The following is a 27,108-nucleotide window of genomic DNA, read 5'->3' as shown; positions in this document are numbered from 1 at the left end:
AGGTGTGGACATTGTTCTGTATAGAACCTTTTTGAAAATGGCTCTGTATAGCACCAAAACATATTCTTCACTGTTACAAGCTTGACATCATAGCCATGGTGGAATCCTTTTTGGTGCTACATAGAACCATTTTCAAAAAGATTCTACATAGAACCATGGACAATACATTTTCCGACAACCTGAGGAACCATTTCACCATGCAAAGATCCATTTAAGAACGAAATGGTTCTACATAGAACTCATTCCCTTTACTAAAGAACTTTTGAAGAACCATCTTTTTAATAACCTCCATAAGACAAGAAATCTATATCTCAGCTAATGAATCTTATTTTATCTCCATTTTACCAATTTTCTTCTTTTACTTATAAATGTATTTCAAATGTAAAATGAGTAGTGAAATCTTATGACCCTTGTAGGAAAATTACTGCAGTGGCCTTAGGAGACTTTTATAATAATGCAGTAATACGCACATTAGCTAGAGCCTGACCCTTTAACATAGAAATGCCTGTGTACTTATATACATTGGTGGTATGACTTATTGGTTGAACAATATTGATGATGTTTTGCTCTTTGGCTCAAGCGCATCCCTTCTATCTTTGTTAGCATGATTAAAACGTCTCAGCAAATCGACAGCAGTCCAACAGAGAGTGAGCGAGGGAGAGAAAAAAGGCTTTACAAAATGAGTGTGAATGAGTGCCTTCTCTGTGAAGGTCAACCCACAGAGCCCCACAGGACTGTATTGTGGAGTGATTGTAAAGAAAGTCAGAGAGAGAGAGAGAGAGAGAAGAAGAAGTGAGTGAGCAGCAGAGAAAGTAATGTGCGTTGGGGGAGGGGGGGTTCATGAATTTCTCTTTCTTTCTTCTAGACAATTTAGCTCCATATTTAGACATCAACAGTGCCAATTTGCTGGCGCTGTCTGATTTTTGTTTGTTTGTTTTCTTTGTTTGTTTGTTATAGCAATTTACTTTTAATGTATATTCTGATAATGTGAAGTCTTTACATGAGAGAGGCATTCATTGCAAACTATGGAGATATGAGGTGTGTGTGTGTTAAAATATTCATATTATAAAACTTTTTAAAACTGGAGATTTTCTTTTTACCTCTGTCTGCAGGCCACTTGGGAAATCCTATACACCAGCAACATTTGAAATGCACTATTTGGCTAAAAGGTTCAAATTAAAATTACTTCCTTCTTTTTGTCTGTGATAGTTTATAAATCTAAACACTTTAAAAAACACATTACAGTAATTTACTGTTTATTTACAATCCTTATACTGTTATATACTTTATTCAGTTACAATTTGTAAATACAATACTGTATTTCTAAATGCAGTTGATTACTGTATTTCTATAGCTTTTTTCTTGCACTCCTGTATTTCTAATATACAGCTCACATGTGCTCTAAGGTGAACCCACAACTGTCTGAGGACCCTCAGCTTTGCTTCATTATGCAAAAATTTGACCAAACATGGCGCATATATCTAGTTAGCTTTTGATAGCAAACGCTTGAACATTGATGCAAACTGTTGGTTAACATGCTTAAGAGGACAACCATGATACAACAGTGTAGATCAACATCACATAACAGCAGTTACTGCTTTTATACCAGTTATTAAGTAATATCTATCAACTCTAACATTACAGGATGAACTAGTTAAAGCCTAGCTATCTAGCTAGCATTATTAGAATAACAAAACATGTCAAACACATTCAAATGCAAATTTGCAAAAATATGTGCAAAAGGAGGTTAGGGAACTGGCCCTGTGACCGGAAGGTTGCCGATTCGTTTCCCAGCACCGACAGTCCATGACTGAGGTGTCCTTGAGCAAGACATCTAACCCCCAATTGCTCCCTGGGTGCCGTGGATAGGGCTGCCCACCGCTCCAGGCAAGTGTGCTCACTGCACCCTAGTATGTGTATATTCACTAGAGTGCGTGTGGTGTTCCACTTCACGGATGGGTTAAATGCGGAGGTGGAATTTCCCTGTTTGTGGGATTAATAAAGTATCACTTAACATACAAAATGGCATGGAATGCTGGGAAGCTACAACACTACAACACTATCTGCTATATTTAATGAATGTAATAGATTACAGCAGAACTTGTGCTGTAAATTTACATCAGTTCCTTACAGTAAATGCCCCATAAACAGTTTTACAAGACTGCGTGTGACAAGGTGGGTGATGGGAAGGGAGGGGTGGGGGGGTGGGGGGGTGAGGTGTTGCTGTAAAGGTTTCCCCCATTAGCTAGTCTGCATTATCATATATTAATGTTCCACCCACACACTCAGCAGAGGAAATGCTCCTTTCTATTTCCTCGGTGGCCTCGGGCATCATGGATACCACAATTATTCCAATAGATTCAGACAAAACCTTCCTACAGATCTATTTTACCATGTTCTCAGAGTTTTTAGTCACATTGGCTCGACATATTGCCTTTTAAATATTTTTTTTCCCTTGTTACGCCTATATCTAATTTGGGTCATTCTCATTAAAGCTCAAATGTGCTTTATATCTGTCCACTGGTGAGCTATATAAGAATATTTTTACTTACAGTATGTCAGCTTCTTAGCACCACAATGTTTGATCCGTTAGCTGTATTGAACTGAGCCTTCAGCCTGCAGCAGCCTTCAGAGACGGCACAGCTGAAGAGCTCAGATCCATGCTACTTGTGCACCCCTACAGGCAGCATGAAGTACTGAATGAGAATAAAGCATGCTGGCCTTCAGGACACACTATAGCATTTACATGGTTTAATTTTTTTGTCATTTTCTATTTAAAACTAGGGGTTGAATTATAAAAATTTTGAAGTGAGATGGTGGTTCTGAAGACTGGAGATGGACTGGAGCTGTGCTTACTTTTGATTTTTAGCACATGTAAAAAAAGCCTCTTCAGAAATTGCTTCTGCAGTGATTATTTTATTATTTATTGTTAATTTTTTCATATATCATAATATTAGAACCCACTTTGGGTTATCAGCTACAACTGTCTGTGAATATAAACACTTTGCGGCCAAACTACAGCACTGATTTCAATTGTTGACACATCATATAATGACATTGAGTAAAAGGGGATAAAGGGAAGGATGATAGTTTTGTATGGTGGATGACTTTTCTCATGTTTAAGAGAGGAGGGGTATATTCTTTTGCATCTCACCTCAAATCAAGCCCTGGCTAATAGTAAGCATAAAGGCAGAGGTTATGAACCTTTGAAATGTCATATGGTTAACATTAATGGAATAAGAAGATTTTTCACTCTAACTTTCTGTCCATTACAAGAAAAAAATGATGTTCATCAAAAACCACGTTTCCCCACTGATCCTTAAAAACGGAGGTTTTTAAAAATGCTCTAAAATGTCTGAAAATGTCTTGCTGTTAGAAATGTTACAGTGCTGCGCAGAGACCACCCCTCAGTTATTTCATTTCTAGACAAACCACTCATATGAATTGCCATGAAGTAAGTTAATGAAGCACAAGTTATTCATTTTCATATATTTAACAGAAAATTGTCACCAGCTAAATATATATATATATATATATATATATATATATATATATATATATATATACATTTTTATTTATTGTTTTTTTCAGTATTTATTGTGTTTACCCTTTCCGTTTATTACAGCTCTCATTCTTTTCAGGAGACTTGCTTTCAGTTCCTCAATGGAATCTGCAGGGATAATTTTCCACACTTCTAAATTTATAGCAAATAGTAGAGCATTCATACAGGACATTCTTATAGGTCCTATTCTTATAGGACAATCGTGATACAACAGCATGAACTGAATATCACATTACACCAGTTACTGCACTTATAGCTGTCATTAAGACCACAAAGCTGTCAGTAACCATACATCTCTAAATTATAACATTATAGGTTGAACTATTTAACTGAAACAGAAAGCTATGTCATTGTTAGAATAGCAAAATATACATGCAAACACACGTTTTGATGGGAAAAACATGTTACAAAAAAAAAAAAAACACATGACATAAACGAAATATAAAAGGAAATGAACAAAAATGCACAAACCACAAGGAATGCTGATGCTAAAGGCTGCACAGAGTACCGGCCTCCAAAGTTCAGTGTTGGAAGCTGGTTGCGTGATCCAAGTAATCCCAAACATATTCAGTGATGTTGAGGTCTGGGCTCTGGGGTGGTCAGCCTATTGTTCTGAGAACACCAGGAGCTTCTTTATTTGTGTGCAGTTGTTTTTCCTTATTTCCTTCTTTTTATTTTATTTATTTATTTATTTATATTTTATTTACTTCTTCTTTTGTTTCCTTCTTTTTTCCCATTGTTTAATCCGTTAAGTCCCATTGCCTTTTCTTCTCACTAATGAAGAGCTAGAAGATGGCAGATATGGGACAGTAGATAAACAGACTGACAACTGTGAAGGCTGGGCAAGGAAAAGTGAGAGCTGTTAATGGGTATAGATAGGGTGGTTATGAGATAAGTGACTATGATTCAAGTCATGCATGCATGTCAAAGTGAAGCATCCATTTTGTAGTGTCAGCGTAGATCACGTGTCAGGATCCAGTCCTTACAGGCCAAAAACTACAGACTTCAGCGCACTGGCTGATTTAACACACTTGATTTAGCCAATTAGTTAATTAATAATGCCTTTACATAGTGAATACAGAGCGATAGATGAGGGTAAACACTGATCTCTATAGTACGTTGGCCCAGAAGATCCCTGGTTTAACATGCCTGGTATAGGGAAGGCCATGATTCCACCACGAGAAGTGTTCTTTATTAAAAGTGGAGGAAGTGATTTATTGGAGAAACTTTTTTGTTGCCTTTCTTGATATATTCTCTACATTCCAGTAACATATAATAGGTTAAATGGTCTGTGGAGGCCACAGGACTGTAAAAACCAAGTCAAATTATTTAATTTAAGTCAACTCACACTGTCTAAACTCATTCCCTGACACAGAACAACACAATAAATATGCATATGCATATCTTTAGACTAAAAAATAAGGACAATAACAACATTTAAGTCCCTTTTTAGGGGACAGCACTCCTACCATGAACTTTCATGCTTGGCTGTCTGTAAGACCACGCCTCCAGAGTCTCTAGTGTTATGCATTGTGTGCCTTGTGCGTTGCTGTGCAGTGCATTTTTTTAGCTCATGAAAAGGTGTTAAATGCTCCTAAAACACCCTTTCCAGCATGTATTCCTAGAGTCAGTGTCCAAAAATGGCCTTTTGTCCCATCCTAATTGTGAACTTTAAACTGCAGCCAAAATTCATTCTGCCACCATTCAAGTGTTATTCAGACAGAGGTTTTTTATGGTCTCAAGTAGAGGTCCTCATTTTTGAAAAAGGAAAAATAGGTTTGGTTTGTTTGTACTAAAAATGTGTGCCATGTTATGGCCTTTGAGGAAAGCTGTAAACAGAAGCATCAACGCATGAGTGAGTCAACCCATCAGATTTTGCCTCCTGTCGCTCATTTTGTCAGCGAGTTTATGGGCTTATTATAAATGATATCACGTTGTCATGTCCACCTGTCTGCTGACATCTCCTGACAGGAGCTCACATCTGACAAACCCACACAAACACACACACACACACACACAGTAAATTCCCATCACCAAATCACTCCAGACACTCACTGTGTGAGACGAATCTCTTATTGACTTTGTTTGATTCATGAATTTTTATAAGATTGTGTTTTTCCTGATTTCTTAATGAGAGGATGAGAGAGAGAGAGAGAGAGAGAGAGAGAGAGAAAGAGAGTGAGAGAAAGAGTGAGAGAAAGAGTGAGAGAGAGAGAAAGAGTGAGAGAGTGCATGAGAGAGAGAGAAAGAGTGCACAAGAGAGAGAAAGAGAGTGAGAGAAAGAAAGAGTGAGAGATAGAGAGAAAGAGTGAGAGTGAGAGAGAGAGAGTGTGCATGAGAGAGAGAGAGAGAGAGAGAGAGAGAGAGAAAGAAAGAGTGAGTGAGAGAGTGAGATAGAGAGTGAGAAAGAAAGAGTGAGAGAGTGAGAGAGAGAGAAAGAAAGAGTGTGAGAGATTGAGTGCATGGGAGAGAAAGAGTGAGTGAGAGAGAGAGAGAGAAAGAGGGAGAGAGAGTGAGAAAGAGGGGGAGAGAGTGCACGAGAGAGAGAGAGAAAGAAAGTGGACAAGAGAGAAAGAGTTAGTAAGAGAGAAAGAGTGAGTGAGAGACTGTGGGAAAGAAAGAGTGAGAGAGAGAAAGAGAGAGAGTGCATGAGAGAGAGAGAGTGAGAGAAAGAGAGAGAGTGAGATGGAGAGTGAGAAAGAAAGAGTGAGAGAGACAGAGAGAGAGAGAGAAAGAGTGAGAGAGAGAGAGTGCACGAGAGAGAAAGAGTGAGTGAGAGAGAGAGAAAGAGGGAGAGAGAAAGAAAGTGAGTGAGAGAGAGAGAAAGTGAGTGAGAGAGAAAGAGAGTGTGAGAGAAAGAAAGAGAGAGAGAGAAAGAGGGAGAGAAAGTGAGTGAGAGAGAAAGAGAGTGTGAGAGAAAGAAAGAGATTGAGAGAGAAAGAGGGAGAGAAAGTGAGTGAGAGAGTGTGAAAGAGTGAGAGAGAAAGTGAGAGAGAGAGAAAGAAAGAGTGAGAGAGAGAAAGAGAGAGAATGAGAGAGAGAGAGAGAGAGAGAGAGAGAGCGAGAGAGAGAGCGAGAGAGAGAGAGAGCGAGAGAGAGAGATAGGTGGCATTTCCAAAGTTAAGTGTTAATTGTTAATTTGATGATGTTTGGTGTTGTGTTGTTGTGCTGTTGCTTTTATTGAGGAGAAATCAAGTGCCTGCTTATCGATTCATATATTCCTGCCCTGTTCCTTCTTTAAATGAATGCCAATGTTTTTTTTTAAAGTATGTCATTGATTTGTCTTCAAAAAGGACATTTACATTTACATTTACAGCATTTAGCAGACACTCTTATCCAGAGCGACTTACAAGAAGTGGAGGCACATTGGCTCCTTTAAGTATCTTCCTTGGTTTGAGGAGCACTTTTTTTATTAAAGGTAAATTAAACTCCAAAAAGGGTTTAAAGTTCTGAAAGGTCTGAGTGACATCACAAGACCCTTCTTGTGTAAATACAATGTGTGAAGTATGGCATCATTTCCAAAATGGGGCTTTTGTCAGTTGTTTCTTCTGTTTTGGAGCAAAATGGAGAAAAATGAGAAGATCTGAACATCATTCTATTTACGTTTTTAGAAGGTAAGAGTTATAACAGTCATTGATGTAACAGTGATGTGCTACTGAAATATAAATAAATAACAAACTAGATTGTACTATGAGTTAAACATAGCATTACACTTACATTAGATTTACATTCTGTATGGACAGCTTCAAGTCTGCGCTTCTGACTTTTTGCTGTTTGTTTCAATGTGGCAAAATGTTGAAAACATGTAGCAATGTAAAAAATTTTTTTGCTTTCCTCAAAACACGACTTTATGAACAACAATGGCTATTTGCTCTTTTACTTACAGGCACAAATATGGTATTGATTGAATTTCAGAGTCTGCACTTTGGACACTTGCTTCAATGAGCTACAAGTGACATTTTTTTTTCTAAACATACAATTTGCTCCCCCAGTATTTACAGTCCATATATGGAAACTAAGCTGCAAAATAGCCTGTTCTGAATTCACTGATTCTGTGATGTCATAAGAACCGACATGTTTACATATATCCATCTATTCAAACAAGCAAGCAAGCAAAATTTATTTATATAGCGCTTTTTACAACAGGTGTTGTCACAAAGCAGCTTTACAGAACAATCAGTATTACAGAGAGAAGAGAAAAGAAGAAAGAAAATCCGGGTCCGAGCCCCCATGAGCAAGCCAGCGGCGACGGTGGCAAGGAAAAACTCCCTAAAAGAGGAAAAAACCTTGAGAGGAACCAAGACTCAAAAGGGGAACCCATCCTCCTCTGGTCGACACCGGATAGCAAACATTATTAGTATGAAGTATTATAGTAAAGTGGCAAAAGAAAAGATCTGAGGGTGAGGACTGCACAGCGCTGTAAAGCAAGAAGTTTAGTGGTGGTCAAACCAGTCCAGAAGGCTGGTGAGCAGAGGCACCAATCAAGGCAGTAGAGGCAACAGCATCAGACGCACAGGATGGGCAGCTGATCAGCTCGGCAGAGAAAGGAAAGAAAAAAACACAGTCAGTTCTGTAAAGATGATCTATTCAGCTTGCAACAGTTTAGTTCCACCCATTCATGCTGAAGTTATAAGGAGTGTTTCAGCTCTGAGTCCTTTTTGAATGAGGCTAATACAGCACATAGTTCCTTTTTATATCAGTCTTAAAGGCACAGTAGCAAAAACAGATTGTTTACTTAAAGGGACTTAATTTATCTTAACTATCTCAAGAGTGGTTGGAAAATAATCATATAAAAATGGACCGTATTTGATAGATAAAATCACCTGTTTTAAGTGGATCTCAAGCAAAAAAGACAAAATTGAAAGAAAACTGTAAGATATGAACCGTTTCAGGGTTAGATGTAAACCCCCAGGGAAGGGCTCTGAAGCACTGACATCATATGTTCTTTTACACATTATGTGCACTTACACATTTCCACCAGGGAGGTCTCCAAAGCCCCAAATCTTACATGGTGTAGCCTTAAAGTTTAGTTGCATTTAACAGATATTTATTTGACTGGTAGTTAAAGACAAGGTGACATAACATAGACGCAGAGCAATGACACAGTGTACATGATGTCACCACATGGCATCAAATAATTAATCAGAAAAGTTGATGTCTACCTGTGCTAGTCATTTTCTGAGTGACATAAGACAAGACAAGGTGTTTTCAAACTGAGGCCCTTGTAGACGATTTCTCCTGCAGACATGTAGGAAGCAGCTGAAGACGTGCATGGAGATTGATTCTGCTGTGAAACAGAATATGACATGGCTTGACACCTGTCTCCTGAGCAGTTTTAATTCTACATGTCTCATTTAGACTGACACAGAGAAGTGTTCAATCAAATCCTGACGCTGACATGCCTCCCCCTCGTTCTTTCGGTACCTTATTGAATGCAATCTCTTGTGATTCGAGTCCATTTATTGCATATCCATCACTCACACAGTGCTGAGAGAACAGCAGTGCCGTGATGAGGTGCAGATGTACATTTAATCACTGAGCATTTATGCCAGCTTTTGTTGTGAATCTGTAACACAAACACATAAAAAGGCCTAGAAATCCTTCTGGGACCATCACCATTACAGGATTTATTGCCTCCATCTATTCTTTTCCCATGATCCTTTGGGAGATCAGACACTTGTCATCCATTTCATGGGCCATTATTAATTTCTCACTCCTCCGTGCGCCTTTTAAATGATCTACAGAGGAAACTCAAAACTTGACGAGCGTTAGTTGTTTATTTCAACATTTAGTGTCAAGGAATTGTTTTTCCCAATTTTTCCTCTCAGTGTTAGTCACAGTCAAATCCCCTGTCACCTCATAGAAACCAGATTAGAAGCATGTGGCCTAAAGGAATACTTTAGCATTTTTCAATGTAATCTCTATCTGCTGTGTTTCTAACATATGATATGCTTTGAAACACAATCATAATGCCCATGGCCAGTTGCAAATTCCATGAATAAGGGTGTAACATCAAAAGTGTTTGTAAACTAAAGCTGCACTATGGAATTTTTTTTTTGAGGTACTGAAAAAACATGCTAAAATTTGGTGTCCATATGTGCCTGCAAAGAGCATGAATAATCATTTACATATTAATTTCACATGTACAGGCTCAAAAATGAGGTCTGACATGAAGTTGAGGTCTCAAATACAAAATCAACATTGTACTAATGACAACAGTAGTTTTCATAAATACTCTTTCAGTGCATTTGCAATTACAAGCTTGGTCACCATAGATACCAGAAAACCTTTGGGCTACTGGGAAAGTGAAAGTAACCTAAACATCTTTGATGCAATAATCTGTGATGCTTGGTCTCATCATAAGACCTCTAATGTTACGAGTTAAAGCTTGTAGCTTCAAATCCACAGTCTGGAGTTATCCATAGAAAGAAATGGGATAGCATAGGAAGTCAGCCATTTTATATTTATTCAACCTCACTTACATAATCATGGAGCATCCCAGCATGCATTGCACCCTTTTGCTCTGAGTGTTGTGACATGTGATGTAGATTAACGAACTAAAACAGTGACAGTAGTAGAACTGCTAACATTGCTAATGTTGGAATTCATTAGTTAACATAACTGAACTCAACTTTACATGCCTACATGTAGTGGACGTCTCGGAGCAAATGCTTGGTTGGAAGAAGCTTCTATCCTGTTTTTTTTATTATTATTTGTAAAAAGTAATGCATTAAACTGACTTTCTTTTATTCAAAGGTGCACATCATATCCACACAAATAAAATATTTCACACAGTTATGTAAGTAAACTGAAAGAGATGTGACATATTTTATGATAGACACGTGTAAATTAAATGAACGCATCACTTTTTCAGTGTGTTTACAGCCCACAAATAGACATAGAGCTGCTACATAGATTATGACTCACTATATATGTACTGACTCAATTATTTCAAAGAAAATAAAAACACTTATAAGTAAATCATTTGGGAAAATGATGTGGCAATACATTCCCAAATACTGTGAGACAGTATATTATCAGTTTAAGAATCTTTATAAAAAGATAAACTTTTCCAAGTGAGTGAATAATAATAAATGCTTAAGTTTATTAGTGCCTATGTTTAGTCATGTGGAAGATTTCAGCTCTTCCAACATGTTAGTTTATTGGAGGGAGAGAAAGCTGCTTTTTAACAGTTTGAAAGGAAATAGAAAAGATGCCTGTAGTCCTGTGAAGGTTTTCTCTGGGTAAGTATTAAAATAGCAATGAGGTGTCTTTCTAGCTTTGGTGTGGTTTTTGGTACTTCCAAGAAAAAATGTCTGGAATATAATCCAGATTAATGAACCTTTACTAGCATGAACATGAACTGCTTTGTTTTTGTTTTCGTGTATATAACCTGTTATCACCATTGGACTTCACATACAGTACATAGGAGGGATTGTATGGTTGTGTGACAGGAATAAAACATTTTTAAACTGCTTGTGGAGCTCTCTAATGCACAGTACACAGTCAGGCAGACTGTATAGGGCAAGAACAGGGTCAATAAGGTGAATGTGTGTGTGGCCCACCCAGGAATGTCAAGGCCTAACTGGGGATGTTTGTATAGGCGTTTCCTTAGAAACACACAAAGCCTAAGTAGGTGTCTGCCCAAGACATTTAGTTCTGAAACCACAGAAGAGCTGGCGCTTTCACCATCACCACATCTGCACAGTCACGAGCCTACACACGCTCAATCAGATCAATAGGAGCTCAGCCACAGAGCAAAGAGCTAGACCCATCACTTCAGCTTGTTAGAGGCGGCCAGATGCTGAAGAGAAAGAAAGCAAATTCATGAAACTAAACAAATATTGGATACTCCCAGATCAGCTAGCTCAATTTATAAATAAGAGCAGCTCTTTTGGCTTATCATTCAGTAGCACTGCCATCCTTCAAAATCAGTGACTGTTTGCCCGATTTTAACTATTTTATGGATGTTTTTACTGTCATCTGCCACTTAAACAGGATTTTTTGTGTTTTTGTCAAGAAGTTATTCAGGGATCACTGTCATTATATCATGCTTAAGTCATTACAGGAAAGACAGTGAAAATTAAGGATCCCTGCATATTTAATATAAGAGCATACTCATATTTCATACTCAGGTAAATAAAAGCATAACAAATACTGCATAAATAATTTGAGTCTAGTTAGATTATTTAAAAAGTTTGAAATAAAATGATAATAAAATACATTTTGTGAATTTGCATATGCATACATGTTATATAGCAGAAACGACAAATTAATGGATAATGCACTGTAATCCATTTACTGGTACTTATCTTGTAACCATGAATAATGTCTATTTCATGGCTAATAAAAATAATTACAGACAAACTGCAGACAAGCAGTAAAAGTACAAAAATGTTACAACATGGTTCATTGACTGCTAGGAGGAAAAGACGTAAGTGATTGCAATTTATTACTATACTTGTGTATGATTTTGGAAGATTTGTACTTCTCTTGAGTACTGTTGAAATTAAGCCCTTTAATTCAATGATATTTCCAACACAGAAAGCTTATGCCTCACATTTCCATTTGGACTTCCGTTACTAAGTATCCATGCAAATCTCAAAGACCATAACATTTCTTTTTTCATTTGATTTTCTCTTGCCAATCAATTCAGTTTCTTTGCTTTTGACTTTCATTGAAACATCCAGTCAGATTAATAGAACAATCATGCTAATTGAGCTTTTTACTCTGCTTGACTGTAATACAGACTGTGAGGGTGTATTGACAATATATTCCAGTCAGTCATTTCATTAAGAACACCTCCTTGTATCTACAATTTTTGTCCATATAGGTTTGTAGCACTTTGTAGTTCTACAATTACAGACTGTGGTCCATCTGTTTCTCTGCACTCTTTATTAGCTCACTTTCATCCTGTCCTTTAATGGTCAGGACCCAGGACATGAACACCACAGAACAGGCACTATTTGGGTGGTGGATCATTCTCAGCACTACTGTGACACTGACGAGGTGATGTTCTAGTGTGTGTTACGTTCAGTGGTGGACAGTAACTAAGTAAATGTTATTAGTTTCTGTACTTAAGTAGTTTTTTCTGTACTTTACTGAAGTATTTCCATTTTGGGCGACTTTTTACTTTCACTCCACTACATTTCAGAGTCTAATATCTGACTTTTTACTCTGCTACATTTTGAGAAATCTGTCGTTCCTTTTGGTTTCTGTGTGTATAAAAACGTAACATGTCTAAACAAAAGAAGCACAAAGCCAGAACACCAATCAGGGCACAGCGGTCACTTTGTTCTGAACTTGTTTTGACCTTTTGGTCATACCAACCCAGTGCAGCACGCAGTTCAACGTCAGTGCAGCAGCGTAAAAATTTGGGAGCACATACGTTACATAAATGATGAACTAACCTAACTTTGTGTAAATAGACCACAATATAGAAATATGTACACATATGCAGTCGTGGCTGGCATGTTTCTTTTTTTCTGAATTCATACAAACACTTTCATTTTATAGTAAATTAGTTTCGGTTAGTTTATGTTTATGAACAGAGACCCTACAGATCAATATAACCCTAACCCTGAGTTTAAAGACTGTGTTTAAAGTTTTTATTTGACTTGTAACTAATTTACAAAGTAATCTTAAACTGAAACTTTGCTTGTTTGTAAAAGTGATTTCAGAGCCACTCGGTTCTCCATGATGGAAACTGTTTACCTCCAGTGTTCTGTGCTTATGATCATTTTAATTTACGCCAGCATCGCTAATTAATGACTTCATAAGTCATTAATAAGGATTTTCACCTAAACTGAGTTCATGAAGCCAGTCTTGTTATAAAAATGATAATAGGACATCAGAGCCATAATTACTCTTGTAGTACTTTTACTTTTGATACTTAAGTACATTTGAAGGCAAATACTTTTGTACTTTTACTCAAGTTGAGGTCTAGAGTAAGGACTTCTACTTTTACTGGAGCAATATTTTACCTTGGGTATCTCTACTTTAACTCAAATACATGATTTGTGTACTTCGTCCACCTCTGGTTACGTTGGTCTGAGTGGATCAGACACAGCAGTGCTGCTAGGGTTTTTAGACACCTCAGTGTCACTGCTGGACTGAGCATAGTCCACCAACCAAGAATATGCAGCCAAAAGCATCTTATGGGCAGCATCATGTGAAAGACTTGAGGATGACCAACACAAACTGTGCAGTAGCACATAAGCTATTGTCTCTGACTTTACACCTACAAGGTGGACCAACAATGTACGAGTATCTAGCAGAGTGGAGAGAGAGTGGACACACTGTTTAAAAACTCCACAGGAAGCTAGTTGTCTCTATAATACCCAGGGAAAAGGTATAAACTTATCTTTTCATAAGTTTTTAAAAATAAAATAAAAGCCTGGCGTCAGACAGGATGTATAGATTCAGTGCAACTTAAAACATAATTTCAGCAGAATATGGTAAAGTTATGTTCTCAAACAAAAGGTCCTGAAAATGTACCGACAGCAGTGCATCGAGTAGCCAGCAGAGAGAGCCAAAAACCAGGAAGATAAACCCATCCCCTCTGTGTTCACATCTCTGGGCTTAATTGCCATAGCCATGTTTGTAAAGCAATTTTATTTATATCAGATATATCAGTGTTTTTGCTGATATATTTGATGCTCCACTGGTAATGTACACCAGTTAAATGTTACCATGTTGACACTGACTGATGAAATCTTGTGTTTCTAAGGGGAATTAAAAGTTCTCTGTTCTGAAACTTCCAATTATAGATTCTACATAAATTCTGCAAGACACTACTTTTCACATGCCTCAGCTTATAAAGTAGAAAAAAAGTAAAAAAAACTTAAAAGTAGTAGCTGAAAGGTCTTAATAAGTCATTAAGAAGAATCTTCTTAAAATAAGCTATTTATGCCCTGGGAAATTTCAGTATTGGCAAAGTGAGCCTGCTGACACATTCAAAACTGAATGCATGTAAAATGGAGAGAAAGGTTTTAGCAAAGTAAAGGAAAGAGACTGGCAGTGAGTCTGGGTAACATTTATCTGATAAGATTGATTATTGGGGAACATTATGGATTTAGGCCTTTCCAACTACCAATCACTAATACTGTTTGCATTAACTTGGTGTCAAACATTGGTTTTCAGCTCAAAAAGTGTTTTGGAGGAAAGTACTCGTTAAATGTCATGTTAATTGGGCTGCTACACTGAAACTGAATAATCATCAACTACTTTATTAGAAACAACTACCTTGTACTTCCATGCATTGACCGCTTTATGAGCTCCACTGTACAAGCCTAAACTGTAGCCCATCTGTTGTCATGGACAATATATCAGCAGCCCTGTACATGATGTTGCTCAGTAGCTTTACATGCAGTTCTAATACCATTAATTCACACACTGGTGCAAATTGGGGGGGGGTTGTCCCCCCCTGAATTGTGTTTTATTGTTGGCGTTTCAGGCATATTAATATATAAAGTGTAACTGTAGGTGTACTTTATTTACACAGTTGTATGTACAGTGTTAAGAAATATTTTTACTTAATATTTTTTATGCATTTTCACTGTCAAAGTACTTTAATGGTCAGTACTTGTTTTTTAAAAAAAAAATTAAATGTATTAAACTATACATATTCTTGTATTTAATACAGATGTTTTGTAACTTTCAGAAGTAGATTGTAAATTTGCAAAAACAAATCAGTAATTTCACAGACAGTGATGTTTATTTTAATGATCGTCACTGTCATTATAATGGTAAAATACTGTATGTCATGTGAATTACAGTAAAAGCCAGTATTTCTAGGAAATTAAATGTCTTTAATTTTACAGATTTTTACCATCATTGAGAAAACATACATTTACCATTAATTCATAACAGGTTTTGTGTAGCCAGGTACCCCTACAGTGTAGACTTTGTTGTATTAAATATTTTTTTCTTTATTATATTTATTATTTTAACTGTTTTTGGTCTTCCCTGCTTGTCATGTTTGCTTTTCCTCTATTCAGTAGTGTGTTGGGTGTGTTTCTAGGAGTTAATGCATCACAGATAATGAGCAAAGAATTGCAGTTAATTATACAGAAATGTTTAATACTAGTATGCCTTTTGCTTTTGATCCTCTACTGCAGCTTGTATACAATAAGAAAGCAACTGAGGACTAGTTGAGGAATATTAGAGGACTAATAGACTAAATGTACTGTATAAAATTAGTTTAATACAAAGGATATATTTTAAATAAAGTAAAATACAGCAGTGCCATTTATATTTAATAAAAGATCACAGTTTCACTGCTGGGCAGCTGTGTCTGCTGTCCCAGCATCCACTTGCTGATTTGTATCCGAACTGTCAGTAAGTGCATCACGTTCACTGTCCATGCTCTCGGTGGTGAAATAGCTGTTGTGCTGGAATTTGATAACTTCATTTCCCCAGCTTGTCCAATCAGGCTGTAGACTTCGAGCAAACATTTCCAGACACTTGGCATTGTGCCTAATGTAGGGTCTCAGCACAGCTGAAATAGAATAAAGATAACAGTTAGCATTGTGGTAAAGGCTTCAAAGGCTTCACAGAACCATAGCTTTCAATTCTACATTCTCACGTTTCACACAGCCTGGTGTAGAGTATCTATCCATCTATCTATTATTGTTATTATGAATACTATGAGCCATCAAGTTGACAACACCTCCTAGATCTGCAAGCTTCTTAATGGTTTGTTCATGACTCTTCTGAATGTATCGATCTATTTTGTTGCCGGCCGTCATCTTCCTCTATTACTTTTAACCCTTCCAAGCATAACTGTCTTTCCAGTAAACTGGTTCTTCTCATAAAGTGTCTAAAATAAGAGAGCTTCAGTTTGGATATCTACGCTTTGAGTGAGAGGTGATGTTTGATTTGGTCAAAGATCAATTTGTTTGTTTTCTTTGCCATCCAATGTACTCCCAAAGGTCTTCACCAACACAAAAGTTCAAAGGTAACATGTGAATCTTCCATGTGAAAAGAACAATTTCATGACCTTCAACATGCAACAACTGCAACCAACACCTTCCTATAATTCGATAATCGGCACACTCTTCTTTGCAGAACTGCTTAACTGAGATATATTGGTAGGGTTTTTTGAGAATTAATTGCTCCTTTGAGACCCTGTCCCCACATCTTTGAAAAGGCCACTCCATTCATTGTTTCTTTTGACCATTCAGTTGTGGATTTGCTTTTCTGTTTTGGATCACTGTCCCACTGCATAACATGATTATGTTTCAGCTCATGGCCAGATAGCATAACACTCTTCTTATTCTCTGATACAGAACAGAATTCCTTCAATAACAGCACACTGTCCAGGACTCCTAGGCAGCAAAACATCTCCACTCCTTCACACTACCACCATTTTGAATGCTGGTATCATGTTCCTACTGTAAAATGCAGTTTGTTTCACGGCAGATATTAAGGAACCAGTGTTGTCCAAAAAGTCAAACTTGTCAGTCACTGGTCTGTTCACAGAAGATTATCTGAAAAGGCTTAGGAATTGTTCCAAATTGTTTTAGCAAATGTGAGATGAGCATTGATATTTCTTTTGGGTAACCATGTTTTCTGCCTTGGTGCTCTTCCATACCACTTTTGTGCAGTCCCTTAATTACTGGGAAGTTCTGAACACCAACTTTTCCCCCCTCGTGTCTTTCAGAGATCTTTTAATCATGGTCTTGGCTGCTTGTAAAAAAATTGTGGTACATAAATGTGGAACTACATCTTTCTGATGGCAATCTTCAATGTGGTGTTTTTTTTTTTTGTTTTTTTTTTAAACAGAGCTGACTGCATTCAAGCCTGCCTGTGATCAATCAGCTGAACATTGTCACAGCACTGTATGGAAGGATAAGCAGCTTAGAAGGTTGGTGGGTGGTGTGTATGGAATCACACACCAATGGAATTTTGTATTAATGCATGAGGTTATTAAAAGAAATAATCTTGCATTATTCTTTCACTGTTATGTTGCTTAGCAACCATAAGAGTAAACAGTTGTTTATTTAAAAAAACTTCAAATTATTTAAGTTATTTTTATTACAACAAAAATGATCACCATTATTTTTTCTGACTTATGCTATATCGTATAAACCATACATACAAATCTAAAGCAGTTTTAAATTTCTAAAGTTGTTTTGAGTCCTGAGACTGATCACAGCATGTTCTGCTTTCTGTGTACTGTGTAAGACACAAGGCATGTTAAAGTACATGCATTTCATCATTGGTTGATTACTTAAAGCTTCATACACATCAAAAAGTTGGGACAGTATGTGAAATGCCAATGAAAACAGAAAGCAGTATTAGTAAACTCTATTTTACTTGTTTTATTGATGTTTTTGGTAAAAACATGCTCATTCCAAATTTGATGTTTGAAACACATTCCAAAAAAGTTGAATCACCATACATCATCATTTTATCAACACTTAATAACTATTTTGGGACTGAAGATATTTATTGATCCAGTTTTGAAAGCATACTTTATTTTTGCTCTTTTGCTTGGTCTGTGCAACTGTATGGTGTCTTCTGGTGTAACACATGCAGAATGTGGCTTGTCACTATCATGGATGTTGTCTAGAAGGCAAATGTGTATATATAATTCAGCATTAACTGTATATTCTAAGATGTGTCTCATGCCTCGGTCTACCTTAATGAGCGTCTTTCTGTGCTCTCCATATAGCTCAAAACTGATAGGGTAAGATGACAAAAGTGTGAACTCGCTTTACTAAATTTAACGATAATGCCCTAAATGCAATATATGTAAAATGGCACAAACTTGTGAAACACACATACAACATGCTATAAATCTAAAATGCGTTACAAGAGCATAGCTCTATAGTATAAGAGGTCAGGTGCTAACCTGGCCTGTCTACAGTCCAGACCTGTCACCCGTTGAAAACATTTTGGGCATTATGAGGTGAAAAATATGACAAATGAGACCCTGAATTGTTGAGCAGCTGAAATCCTATATCAAACAAGAATGGGAAATCATTTCACTTCCAAAACTACAGCAGTTGGTCTCCTCACTACCCAAACTCTTAGTGTTCTTAAAAGAAAAGATGATGCAACACAGTGGTAAACATGAGCCTGTGCCAACCTTTTTGAGACATATTTCTGGCATCAAATTCAGAATGAGCAAATATTTTTCAAAAAACAATAAAAATTGAGTTTCAACACCTGATATGTTGTCGTTGTACTATTTTCAATCAAATATAGAGTTTACATGATTTGCACATCACTGCATTCTAATTTTATTCACAAAAAGCGTCCCAACTTTTTGGAAATGAGGTTGTAGAGTGGAGTACCTGAAAAGGCTATGCATAAGTTGTTAATGTTTAATTAAGTCTATTATTTTGCTTTGGCCTTGGAGATACAAGATAATGGGTAGATTGCTCAGTTAATAATAGAACGCGACAGCCCATTACCCACTATTAAGTTGTGAAAAGCATCATTTTCGACAGTTTGATTTATCTTAAATAAAGGTGACAGATTGGGGCAAAATATGCTCCTTGTGTGTGGTCGTAACTTTATCCTTTATCTTTCTCCTCTCCACTTGACATCTCTGAACTCAGCTGAACTTTAGGGAACGTTAGAGGTAGGCACTGCTTTGCTTTGACTGGCTTTCAGAACTGAATCTTTTAAACTTAAGTGGGCTTCTATAAAAAAAATAAAATAAATAACAATAAAAAAAGCTAAATCGCACTTTTTAAAAAATAAAGTAGCAAAGTAAAAGTATATCATCAAAATTTATCTTAAGTTAAAGCACTATGATTTAATTCTACTCAAAAAGTGCCATGTACTCAAGTGTACTTAAAATGTACTCAAGTACTGTAACAAATGGAAACCTAATTTGTTACTTTCTACCTCTGGAACATGGTAAAAAAAAAAAAAAAAAATTCACTCAAATGCACAGGTTTGAGTGACTTATTGTGTTATTTTAGGCTCATTAATAACATACTTGTGACTGATAGTTGTCAGATGGGCACTGAATCATAGTTCCGTCACTCAAACGCATATCCTTATGCAGTGTAGATTACACTCGAGAATTTAAATAGACTCCAAAGTGAGAATTGAGATTAATGCCTGGCTGCTGTGGAAGCTAAAATAACACACTGTGACACCAAGAGCGCCTGATCAAAATGACAAGAAGTTGTGTGGTTTTCTGAGTACCTGACAGTGATGGCTTTTGAGAGTGCAGTGCTGAGGGAATGCTAATTATGAGCCGCTGATCTGGGATCTCACACTCTTCAGGCCTGAAACAAACAGACGAGATGACGAATAATTCTGTATAAGTCACGGAGGGGAAAAACCTCATATGCACACACAGGGCCTCTGTGGGGTTGATCTGCTTAGACCTAGCATTTGTAATTAGCGCTTCCCCCAAGTGGTAGTCTGTCTCACTAGGTCTCTGTTGCTACAGCATCCAAACTACCACATGTTGATGTTGATTCTTCAAGGGTATCTGATAACTGCTTGTAAGCTTGCAGTGCGCAGTGTGAACATAAACACAACATACGGAACAAACAAAATAAAGACTTAAACTTAGCTACAACCACAGTGATAAAAAAGATAAAAATTTAACTTTAGATTTAAAACATGCATTTCCTGTTTCATATTTCCTGTAAAACCCACATCTGTGAATACTCACTTGTACCATATTTGGACTATTAAGATAGCATAGCTTAATTTGTAAATGATGGGCGAGATAAAAAAACATCAGACATGCAGCTCAATGTAAGATGTCCCCATCATGTAGCATCTCATGACTACCAAATGTTTACAGGTTTTTCATAAATCTGTTCTTGAGAAAGGTCCCAAGAAAATGTCAGATGGATGACGTGTTCGTAAACCACAGAACTGTTCACACCTTTGTGCTCTTGAGTTAGTTTAGTTTCTGTTCTTGCTCAAGAACAAATCCCAAATAAGAAAACATTGGTGAATGTCAGAATCTGTGAAAACAAGTGGTTTTTAAGAAGAAATGATCTCTTAAAAACATTTAGTGTACAAGGCACATTGTGTTTAAGCATGAAACCTTCTCTCTTTGTTTAGCCAAAACAAAAAAACAGCTGCTAATGCATGAATAGTTAATAAATGAATGTCACAAGCCAGTGGTTTAGCTCAGTGTTAATGAGCTGCTTGGAGGGGTGAACAATCACAGCAGTGACACATTTGCAAGTGATAAACAGCATCAGTGTTGTTTTTGGAAGAAGGAGAAGAAGGAGAAGGAGAAGGAGAAGAAGGAGAAGGAGAAGAAGAAGAAGAAGAAGAAGAAGAAGGAGAAGGAGAAGAAGGAGAAGGAGACCACCACACAAACCCAAACAGGAGTTGAAGGAGAAGGTGTGTACATGCCATGATATGGGATCTTAAGTCTTCTTGTCATTATCTTAAAATCTATTGGTTGTACAGACTTGAGGTTTTGATGCAAAGTTAACAAAATTCTGTATTTTAAGCTGTGGTTGTAGTGTCTATAAGCACTTCATGTTAGAGGTGGGCAATATTGCAAAAAACGTAACATTGCAGCACTTTTAATGATACAAAATACACTCACCGGCCACTTTATTAGGTACTGTTCAATTGCTTGTTAACACAAATAGCTAATCAGCCAATCACATGGCCGTAACTCAGTGCATTTAGGCATGTAGAGGTGGTCAAGACAACTTGCTGAAGTGCAAACCGAACATCAGAATGGGGGAAGAAAGGTGATTTAAGTGACTTTGAACGTGGTGTGGTTGTTGGTGCCAGACGGGCTGGTCTGAGTATTTCAGAAACTGCTGATCTGCTGGGATTTTCACACACAACCATCTCTAGGGTTTACAGAGAATGGTCCAAAAAAGAGAAAATATCCAGTGAGCGGCAGTTGTGTGGACGAAAATGCCTATTTCATGGGAGAGGTCAGAGGAGAATGGGCAGACTGGTTCGAGATGATAGAAAGGCAACAGTAACTCAAATAACCACTTGTTACAACCAAGGATTGCAGAATACCATCTCTGAACACACAACACATTGAACCTTGAAGAAGATGAGCTACAGCAGCAGAAGATCACACTGGGTGCCACTCCTGTCAGCTAAGAACAGGAAACTGAGACTACAAATCACACAGGATCACCAAAATTGGACAACAGAAGATTGGAAAAATGTCGCCTGGTCTGACGAGTGTCGATTTCAGCCATTTCAATAAGCGATTTCATGTAAACAACATGAAAGCATGGATCCATCCTGCGTTGTATCAACGGTTCAGGCTGGTGGTGGTGGTGTAAAAGTGTAGGGAATATTTTCTTGGCACACTTTGGGCCCCTTACTACCAATTGAGCATCGTTTAAATGTCACAGCCTACCTGAGTACTGTTGCTGACCATGTCCATCCCTTTATGACCAAAGTGTACCCATCTTCTGATGGCTATTTCCTGCAGGATAATGCACCATGTCACAAAGCTCATATAATCTCAAACTGGTTTCTTGAACATGATAATGAGTTCACTGTACTCCACAGTCACCAGATCTCAATCCAATAGAGCACCTTTGGGATGTGGTGGAACGGGAGATTCACATCATAGATGTGCAGCCGACAAATCTGCAGCAACTTCGTGATGCTATCATGTCAATATGGATCAAAATCTCTGAGGAATGTTTCCAACACCTTGTTGAAAGTATGCCACGAAGGATTAAGGCAGTTCTGGAGGCAAAAGGGGGTCTGAACCTTTACTAGCAAGGTGTATTTAATAAAGTGGCAGGTGAGTGTATGTCATGAAATTTATTTCTTCAGACATATGATCAGTTGAAACAGAGAAAATACAACCAGTAGTACTACATAAAAAAAACTACCAAAAGTTACAAAAGAAAAGATTTTCATTTAATATTTTGCATACTGTGTTAAATGGGACTAATTTTGCTCTATTTATAATGAAACATGCAGTTTTCTACAGATATTGACCTTTATTGTATATTGACATTTTATTGTGATAATATATATTGACATATTGCTACGCTCTGCTTAGTATCAATTAGCAAGCGTGCACTTTTGAAATGTTTTTTTCTATATTAAAAGGCCCATAAGAATAAAATTAGACTGATAAGATGACTTTAAAAAATGTTTGCCTTTATCTTGTTCAAATTTCATGTGGCTGGGAATCATACACCTGGAAATATTAAACCCTAAATATGGCTTTCCAGATAAGACAGTTTTTAATTAGTATATATTGAAGTATTCAGGAGACTGAAAAAAGGTGACAGTGCTAGAATTCAGGACATACAACAGTGAACTGCCATGGAATGACTCATACATAAATACCTACCTAGTTGTGCTGTCACTGTTGGCACAGAACCTGCCAAGAAACAGTACTTCATACGGCTTCTTGTGTGGCGAGTCCAGAGGGAAAACAAACTCTCCTGTCTGGGTCACCTGGAGAAACAAACAAACAAAAAAAATACTGTAATCAGTGTAAGAATGACCGTTATAATAACTTAAGTCTCTTTAATTACTATATAAGAAGGAATGTGATTCTATGTTGAACAACCATACATACCATTGAACGCTAAAGTCCAATGTGTCTGGATGCATTTTTCCTTATTGAGAATTTAATGTTGTGAGAGTTTATGCTATTTACCTGTTTTAATTCTGTAAGATATATTTGTTAAAATTGAAAGTAGCATTATGTCTACAACATTACATGCATATGTTTAAAAAAGCACATCTAAAAACATGCAATATTTTTCAATCACAGCTGAATTACTGTTTAATACATCTGAACCACCACGTTGTTCCAAAGTAACATTCATCGGATGTATCCACTCAGAGACGTGTTTGAAACACAACTGACATTACAAAATGTTCTTCCTCATGTTACATGCAATTAAACACTTCCACCAGAAAGGGTGCCAAATCACCAAATATGACAGTGTAGCTTTATGGTTGGGTTATACATTTACTGCTTTATAAGGTTATTGATGTGTTTTTTTAATATAACTATTATTTATATAATTCTGCTGTTTATTTGATTTCATATCTTTGTGTGTGAATGGTTGATAGTGCACCTTGACCCACAGCCACTCTGCTATCAACTTCACTCCCCAGTAAGGGTAGAGCTCCTCTCTGACGAAGCGAAGATGTCGAGGACGGTTGGTTACCCAAGTAACCACCACACATCCTGCTGCACTCATCACTGGGACAGGAAGTTGTTTGAGCTGAGATGACGGCAGGAAACCGTATCTGTCATTCAGAGAAAGAGAGGGAGCCCACAGGCACAGATGCAAGTTAAAAGTATTTGCGTCTTGTGTCAAAGTGTTGGAGGTTCACTAGTGTGGCTAATTTGAACTTGGGGCACTTCCACGTAAAACCTGGTTTGGTTTACTGCCGGTGAGAATGCATTTTTACGATAGTCTGCACTAACCAAGGGAATGTAATATCTGAGCATGCTTTCTTCTTCTTGTAGCAGCATGTCGTACTGTCTGCATAATCTTCCTGTTTTAACAAGTGCTCCTTGACAGATGATCATATTGTTCTTGTAGGAAGAGCTGCTGCTAATGGCAGATGAGTAATAAAATAATAGTTAAACAACAAATTTGGCACCCAGACTTTTGTCGTTGCAATATGAAACCAACTGAATCAAGTGAAACCACACAGTGTCAGAAAAGCTTAACCTCTGCTGTGAACTCTAAGAACTAGGTCTGAAAACAGCCTTTAACTTAATCCCATTGCTTATTACATCCTAAATATTATAATCCAGTGAAGTCTTTACAAACAATGCAAACTGACTGAGTTTTTGTTAAGTTATTGGATTGGGGAATGGAAGCCATTTTTGGAAGCTTTTTGTGGATTGGTGATTCCTAAGGCAGGTCCTCAGCCAACTCCACCACCCACACAACAATCATTAACCTGCACATGCAATCTGCATGTAATATTATATGCAAACTGCAACATAATATGCAAATTCCAACAGTTAAACCTACCTTTTGCTTCTTTTCACAGACTTATTTTCCCATGGAGGATCAAGAACTATTAGGTCGAATTTCTCTCCACCTACAGAAAGAAATAACATAGAAAAATGGTATAAATCTTACCAAAAGTTACTGATTGGATTTTGACCCTTGGATCCAAATTAATCAATAATATTTTACCAAAAAAACTACATTTGTTGTCAAAGCACATGATCAAGCTTAAAAGGCCTAGTTCTGGTATTGCAATGTTCAGTCCATAAAAAAATAGAAGGTGGATCTTACTGTTGACCAGTGGCTCTAAGCGTGTGAAATCAGACAACAGGAAGCGGCTGCGGGGAGGCAGAAAATAAATCTCTCCCATTAGCGTGACCTCCCGTGCAGAGCTATAGCTGTTTTCTGTAAGGTGTGAGAACAGATCAAGGTGTGAATCCAAATCTGCATGTCCCTTAACAGCCTGGACAGATACTGTACCAGCATCCTCCACTGGAAGCAGCTGCTTGGCCATGTCACACAGAGCAGCCAGCTGGCACACATGACCTGGTGGTTGTTTAGTTGGCTCTGTATGTAAAGCTTCTGTTAGGTAACCGCAGTGATGTCCAGCCTGAATGAGAGGCTGACTGCCCTCCAGAACCAACAACCTAAACTGTTGTACAAAAAAGAGAGAGAGACAGAGAGCCGGATTAGATTATCAAAATAACAGGGTTGTACCAATAGAGATATTTTCATGGTGTTATATGATTTTTGTTACTGGGGTTATGGACTTTTATTGTAGAGGACGGGTGTAGGAACCACCCCAGCGGTGTGTGTATGTGTTCAGAGAGAGAGATCTGAATAGGTAGAGAACGAGCTGTTAGACAGAGGAAAGCGTTGCTTATGTACGGTGTGGCTGTGGCCGACAACAGCTGAAAAATCTCTTGTCATAGCAGCGAACACTCCACTTCTCTCAAAACTGTCGTAAAAGGAGGCTTTGGGCCGTGCATTTGAAGCCATTTCACGTAACAACTTTGTGATGTAGTTTTAGAGCCTTTAAAGGCTTTGGGGGTTTCCATTCTGTCACTTTTTTTCCCTTGTACATTTCTTTAGAACAGAGCGTCTCACCTAAGACCACTATGAATAACTTTCACTGCATTTAACCTTTTAATCATGCAGACACTTTGTAAATGGTGGCATTCCCCTTTAAAATAACGTTAAAATTATGTTAAAAGGCTTCTTTTAGCTCTGTCATCAAAAAAAAAACACCTTACCTTTTCATGGAAGGCTTCAGCGTCCAACTCCCCCTGATTGAGATCACTCCGTTTCCGCTTCCTTTTCTGCAAGAGAGACGGAGTGAAGGAAAACACACTAGGCAGCAAGTCCGTGCACCTACGAACAAGTGTGGTACTGTCCGTCAAGCTGGAGCAGCCTGGAGGAAGAGCTTGCTGCCGTTACCTTGCGTGCCTGCAGGTGGTCTCTCTCGGGCGCCTCCGTGTTTAACAGACCACCGCCGCTCAGCGCGTCAGACCCGCCTCTGCCCGCCACGCGAGGCCGGGACAGGCTGTAGTAGCGTTTGCTGAAGCGGCACCTGAAGAAGCCCTTCTTTACACTAAAACAGCGCTCTAAACCTTCGTTTATGAGAGAACAGGAGTCCAGCAGCCACCCGCGATCATTCGCGAACAAGACAGCCATTTAAGAAGCACCGAAGTGAGATCTGTAAAGCAATAAAACCGGACAGGCCGCTGCAGCGCGACGCCATGACACAACACAGCAGCAGAGCTTTACAGCGACAAGGGTGCGCCCAAGAAACGCAGCTTATGCGCATATCATAGGGTGCTTTTCTCCACTGTCAGCAAATCGCGATTATTATTATTATTATTATTATTAATGATAATAATAAAAATTAACAAATGTTTTGTAAATGTTTCATTTTATTTATATAGACGAAGTCCAGAAAATTCCTCGTTGTATCTCCCCTATTTATAGTTAATTATAACTTGTTTAATGTGAATGTGAACTGAATCTTTTTCTTCATTAAAATGAACGATGAAAGCATTTTTTAAATTTCTTGTTTAATATTTTATTTAAATATTAAAAGTAAAAATTGAATCACTCTTATTTCTTACATACATAATAATATGATTGGGGTGGGTGGTTGGGAGTAAACGAGTAAACCCACCTACCATTGCCATTAATGACCACTAAACACCACCAGGGATCAACAGAAACGTTTAATGGTTTACATTATTTTTAAAGCTGGGGTAATTCTGACGCTAATGAAAGCCTCTTTAACACAATACATATTTGCAAGACTATGTAGATGAGCACCTGCCAGTTTGTTTTTTTTAATTGCAGGTCTACCCACACAACTGGGACAGGCCCATTTGTATTGGTTGAAGGAAAAAAAAAAATTAAGAGTAAGTCTCAGTAGCAAGTGTAGCAAATCAGAATAGTCTTGCCGCGTGTGATTTTCTTTTCTGTACACTTGTAAATGAAAACGAACCTCAGTGAACAATGTACACATGTTCTTCACCCACGGAAAAAAGGCTTTATGGGGCGTAGGGTGAGGGCTTTTATTTTGACAATGTTTGGGTTGCCAGCAGTTAGGATGAACAAACAGAATTTCCCACGGTCATCATCCAT

General features: G+C 37.7%; 1 protein-coding gene across 2 annotated transcripts; it reads right to left on the bottom strand.

Moving 5' to 3' along the window:
- Positions 1-15,351: 15,351 nt before the first annotated feature.
- mettl4 (methyltransferase like 4) lies at positions 15,352-26,279 on the bottom strand. 2 transcript variants are annotated; one of them, XM_017712406.2, is made up of 8 exons: positions 25,921-26,278; positions 25,737-25,802; positions 24,775-25,135; positions 24,505-24,574; positions 23,590-23,764; positions 22,851-22,957; positions 19,730-19,812; positions 15,352-16,061 (listed from the first exon to the last, which is right to left on the bottom strand). In XM_017712406.2, the coding sequence occupies exons 1-8, from the start codon at positions 26,155-26,157 to the stop codon at positions 15,838-15,840; spliced, it is 1,323 nt and encodes a 440-aa protein (XP_017567895.1). In that variant the 5' UTR covers positions 26,158-26,278; the 3' UTR covers positions 15,352-15,837. The 2 variants fall into 2 exon arrangements, with proteins under 2 accessions (XP_017567895.1, XP_037391006.1); XM_037535109.1 differs by lacking the exon at positions 19,730-19,812 and having other exon boundaries at positions 15,895-16,061; positions 25,921-26,279.
- Positions 26,280-27,108: the final 829 nt, after the last annotated feature.

Source organism: Pygocentrus nattereri, chromosome 2, assembly GCF_015220715.1.
Source record: "Pygocentrus nattereri isolate fPygNat1 chromosome 2, fPygNat1.pri, whole genome shotgun sequence".
Lineage (NCBI taxonomy): Eukaryota > Metazoa > Chordata > Actinopteri > Characiformes > Serrasalmidae > Pygocentrus > Pygocentrus nattereri.
Note: the sequence above shows the minus strand (reverse complement) of the source record. Positions and strands in the feature narration are given on the sequence as shown.